The following is a 4,704-nucleotide window of genomic DNA, read 5'->3' on the forward strand; positions in this document are numbered from 1 at the left end:
TGTAACTCGCCAGTACACTCTATTTATTGAGAACTAACATTAGAAAGACACGGCAAAACCACAAGTCAATAATATCTGCTAATGGTGGAGGAGAGGTCTATCTTGAAGAAGGCTGGAAAACATGACCATTCAAACCATGCTGATGCAGCTGATACAGAACTGGACTGTACGAATACATCGATGACAGCGACAATGCTGTAGTCAGGCTTACATTTGAATATCTGCAATTGTAATCAGATTCTCTGTCCTCCATAAATCTGAGGAATACAGCAGTAATACCTGGAGCACAGAGAGCAGCTTAGGGTGAAATCAGACTTAGAAAGGTAACTACCAACATTTGGGAATGTGCTCAACTGCTTTCTGAGCTTCAGGCTTGGAAAAGATCAACTGTTCCTTCACCGTCCTGGCACAAAAGGCAATACGCTTTAGGACGTTGCTCTTTTTCTCTTGCTCGACACAGGCATCGTCTTTAGGAAACTAATAGGAATCACTTAAGAATGAAACTTCTTGTTTGCACGGTTTGCCAGCTGGCCACTCTCAGTCTTTCCTCTGGAGACAGCATGCAGCCCCGCCACCCCCACCCCTCTGGGGTGTAAGAATACCCTGCCCCCCCCGCCCCCAAACAAAGGAAGCAGTCAAACACTGAGACTCAGACTGCTGGTAGATGGGAACCAATTACCAGTTCACACTGCAATGTGTCTCTCCGTTTACTCTAAAAGCAATACAAGCAAAAGCATACAATAAGGGATCTCTCTGCATAGAGGAAACAGGATGGAGAACTTGACTCTCAGAAAAACCAACCCCAAGAACAAACTCAATTCAAACATCTGAACGGAGTTTGAAAGCCACGTCCCAGCGGGCTGAAAAATCTAAGTCTGCTTTGGGACAGATACATTCAAATCTGCCCTGTCACAACACAATTTAACAGCAGCTTTAACAAGAAAGATACAACCGGAATGCCTCCGTAAACCAACAGCCACAAAGAAGGTGAACACACTGAAACCCCTCCCACAGGACACAACGCGTTATGGCTACTTACCCAAGGTCTGTCTTGCCGGTAGCTTTAACTCCTCTAACAGGGACTCTCCTAACAGTTACCGATGAGTGCCTTGGAATCAGGGCATTGTCATCTGTGTATTCTGAAAACAACATCAATACAGAGAAAGCATCAGTCAGTTCGTAAGAGTGATATTAATATGTCATGACATAGCACTTCAGGGAATCCCTTTACAGATAGAAAAGCAACATTTTACACACAGCGTCATGCTTTTATCATGTCCACACACTCACGGCACCTTTCCAGAAATCTTCAGGTCTGATAGTCAAACACAAGCAGCAAAATCTTTTCCATTTGTTTTGAATTGTTTCAATGCCAACAGCAAAACGGTCTCTAAAGTCACTAAAGCAGAGTCTGCTACAACATGAGGCTCTTTCCTGATCTAACTTCCATTGCTTTTGCTCCTGTTAGCTTACAAAACCCTAGAACATGTCTCTATAATAGTGAGCACGGAAAAGGACACCCCCACCCCGCCTCCCACCTTTTAAAACACATCCCAACCATCCATTTTGCCTTCCCACCATCTTCAAAAAGAGTCCACCTCTTTTTTTTTTTCCCCCAGGATGTGCAAAATCCTGTTTACTTTTAGCTTCTATTAGCATTGCTTCTAATACGAGATTTCTGTGATCACGCGGCCCGGAAAAATCTGAACAAGTTGGCCATCTTCACTCAAGGTTCACTGAAGGGTCTTTCCAAGATCACGCCAACATTTAGTCAGGACTCCTGCACAAAGTTATAAAACCCACTACCATATCTCCACAGGGAAGATCTCCAAGAACCCCCTTTAGGCAGGACATCCTGGCCTAGTTCTTTCCTTCATCTTCTGAAGGTGACTTTAAGCACGTAGATGCTGTTCAACAAAAACGGAAATTCACGGTTATGTATAAAACCCCAAAATCTGGCATACACATAAATGACACCAAAATGTATTCCTTAGCTTTGCTCTGACAACCACGGGGGGATTTTTGCATTTCCACAGGGAAGACACCCTTACAGATGTTCCAGTAAGCATCTGTGTCACAACCTGTACGTCTGCCTCTACCTGCATGTCTATCTCTACCGCCGTATGACACGCGACCCCGTAACACCCCCAAGACCCCTAACACCGTGCTGTTAAGTCTCCTCACAGATACTCTCCTGAACATACTTTACCTATCTGTAGGTAAACAGCGTGTTTAGGTCCAACCACTTGAAAGGCTGGGGCCAAAGTTACAGTTATCGGAGCAGGCATGTCATTCTGTTTAAGTTTTAATACATCAAACAGGGAGAGGAAAAAATCCTATGAGTACACATTGTAAAGAAAAGAGTGTTGTGGGAATGTCACAGAACCACAGGAAAAAGGAAAAAAAAACCCCAACCGATAAAATTTGAATGTTTAAGGAATGGAAACGGTTTCCAAGTCTTTTTATTTCTGACAAGTCATATTCCAAAGTCTTTAATCACATGCAAGCTTTGCCAGACGGTAGGTTACCAAACTGAAACAGCACACTAAGTAATACAAAACCATTACCGTCTCTGAGAATCAAGCACCATTTCTGAGATTCAAAAGAACTTAGGGCTTCTCGAAGAACATTTTTAGGTATATTCACCATAAGTGATCTGCCATAAAACTTCAGTACTGCCCTGACACCGTCTAACACGCAGTATCACGACAAAAATGCACCGTTTGAAAGAAAAGAAGAAATGATGCTCAATAGCATCTGAATGAAAATGTCTTTGGTGTAGCAAAGAAGCTGTATTGGCAAGAAATGCCAAGTATACTTTAGACAGAACGCTCGTCTACAAGATGGCTTTCCAGGGTCTGCATAGATTCTCACTCACAGATACACTCTTGATCCCAAACGTTGCTACTGAGCAGTTTCTGCAGCAGCCAAGCACCACTTTTCCAATGCGGTGGAGTAAAAGTAGCTGAAGACAAATTTCAGTCACCAAACCCACTTTTTTCCCCCTTCAAATTAGCCACCCACTCCTTTTCTATCACGTTCAGCCTTCTCTGCCGGCTTTCAAAGAAATCTGGCAGGTTTGTGATGACAAGGCATTGTCCCACATTCCCTTCTCGTTTTACCTAGAAGGGCTCCCAGAAACCAAACCTCTTCCACGCGCGGTGTCGCACACGGACCCCGTACGCTGCTGTGCCTGGCTGCGCACACAGCCCTGACGCCAGCTGCCAGCGCACAACCACGGAAGAGCAGCTCTGAGGCCCCAGCACAAGTCACCGCTGCCGGCCGCGGCCCAACCGCCTCACTGGGCGCCTGCGCCGCCGCCAGCCGGCCGGTCCCCGGTCCCCGCGCCCGCCGCCCCCACGCACCTTCCATGGTCTGGGCGTTGGTGACCTGCAGGTCGCAGTGAGTCGCCTTCAGCCTCTCGCGGCCCATGATCTGGCGCCTGAGGTCGCGCAGGGAGATGTGGGGGCCGTGAAAGGTGACCACATCAGAGCTCAGCCTGGAGGAGAACTTGTAGTGGACACACGACATGGCCGGGGCCAGGCGGTGCCCGCTCCGCGATGGCACCTCACGCAGCAGCTGGCCTCGCGGCCCCCACAGCAGGTCAGGGCCCACCGAGGGGCTGGGGCCAGCAGCGCGGGCTGAGCCCGCCGGCTCCTCCTCGCAGCCCCGGTGGGAGGACGATGGCGACAGGCCCTGGCTCGGCCTCCGCTCCCTCCTCGCACCAGCGCTGCCAGGCCAAGCTGCTCGCTATGGCAACCCGGGCGGCTCCGCATTGTGACAGAGGGGCTCAGGGGGCCACTCAGCGCCCCTGGGGGAGGGGCCTTCATCAGCCCCGCCTGGGCCGCCGGTGTCCCTGCTGTCCCCCAGCCTGTCACCGCCCCGTGCCCTGTCACCTCCCAGGGCTGCGGTGTCCCTCCTGTCACCCCCTGGGGCCTTCACCACCCAGCGTCACCTGTCAGCCCCTGCGCCTGTGGTGGCTCTCCCAACGGCCCTGGGCACATCACCGCCCCGTGCCCTGTCACCCCCCAGGCTGTCACAGCCTGCTGTCCTCTCCTGTCACCCCCCAGGCTGTCATGGCCTCCTGTCCCCTCCTGTCACCCCCCAGGCTGCCACTGCCTGCTGTCCCCTCCGGTAACCCCCCAGGCTGTCACTGCCTGCTGTCCCCTCCGGTAACCCCCAGGCCTGTCCCCGACTACTGTCCCCTCCTCTCACCCCCCAGGCTGTCACTGCCTGCTGTCCCCTCCTGTCACCCCCCAGGCCTGTCCCCGCCTACTGTCCCCTCCTGTCACCCTCCACACTGCCACTGCCTGCTGTCCCCTCCTGTCACCCCCCCAGGCTGTCACTGCCTGCTGTCCCCTCTGGTAACCCCCAGGCCTGTCCCCGCCTACTGTCCCCTCCTGTCACCCTCCACACTGCCACTGCCTGCTGTCCCCTCCTGTCACCCCCCAGGCTGTCACTACCTGGTGACATAAGCTACATAAGATAAAAAAGAAAAAAGACAAAAACCAAAACGAAAACCTGCCTAGGTGAACACCAAAACACCCGTGACTTTCTCAGACTCTTCACTACCCCACATGTGAGTCAAGGGACAGGGTCTCCTAAAGGCTCTTTTGCCGGCACTTCCTGAAGACACCCCCACCCCCCACCCCCCACCCCACCCTGCTTTTCTACAAGTGCACAAAGAGGTGAAGAAGAGTTTCA

At 51.4% G+C, this 4,704-nt stretch overlaps 1 protein-coding gene across 1 annotated transcript; it reads right to left on the minus strand.

Annotated features, from left to right (window-relative positions):
- Positions 1-1,039: 1,039 nt before the first annotated feature.
- LOC121082031 (E3 ubiquitin-protein ligase RBBP6-like) lies at positions 1,040-3,602 on the minus strand (the record flags this gene model as incomplete). The annotated part of the gene is made up of 2 exons (XM_040581368.1): positions 3,366-3,602; positions 1,040-1,139 (listed from the first exon to the last, which is right to left on the minus strand). Coding segments are annotated over exons 1-2 (266 nt in total), but the record flags the coding sequence as incomplete, so codon positions are not given.
- Positions 3,603-4,704: the final 1,102 nt, after the last annotated feature.

The sequence above is a fragment of the Falco naumanni genome, unplaced genomic scaffold, assembly GCF_017639655.2.
Source record: "Falco naumanni isolate bFalNau1 unplaced genomic scaffold, bFalNau1.pat scaffold_172_arrow_pat_ctg1, whole genome shotgun sequence".
Lineage (NCBI taxonomy): Eukaryota > Metazoa > Chordata > Aves > Falconiformes > Falconidae > Falco > Falco naumanni.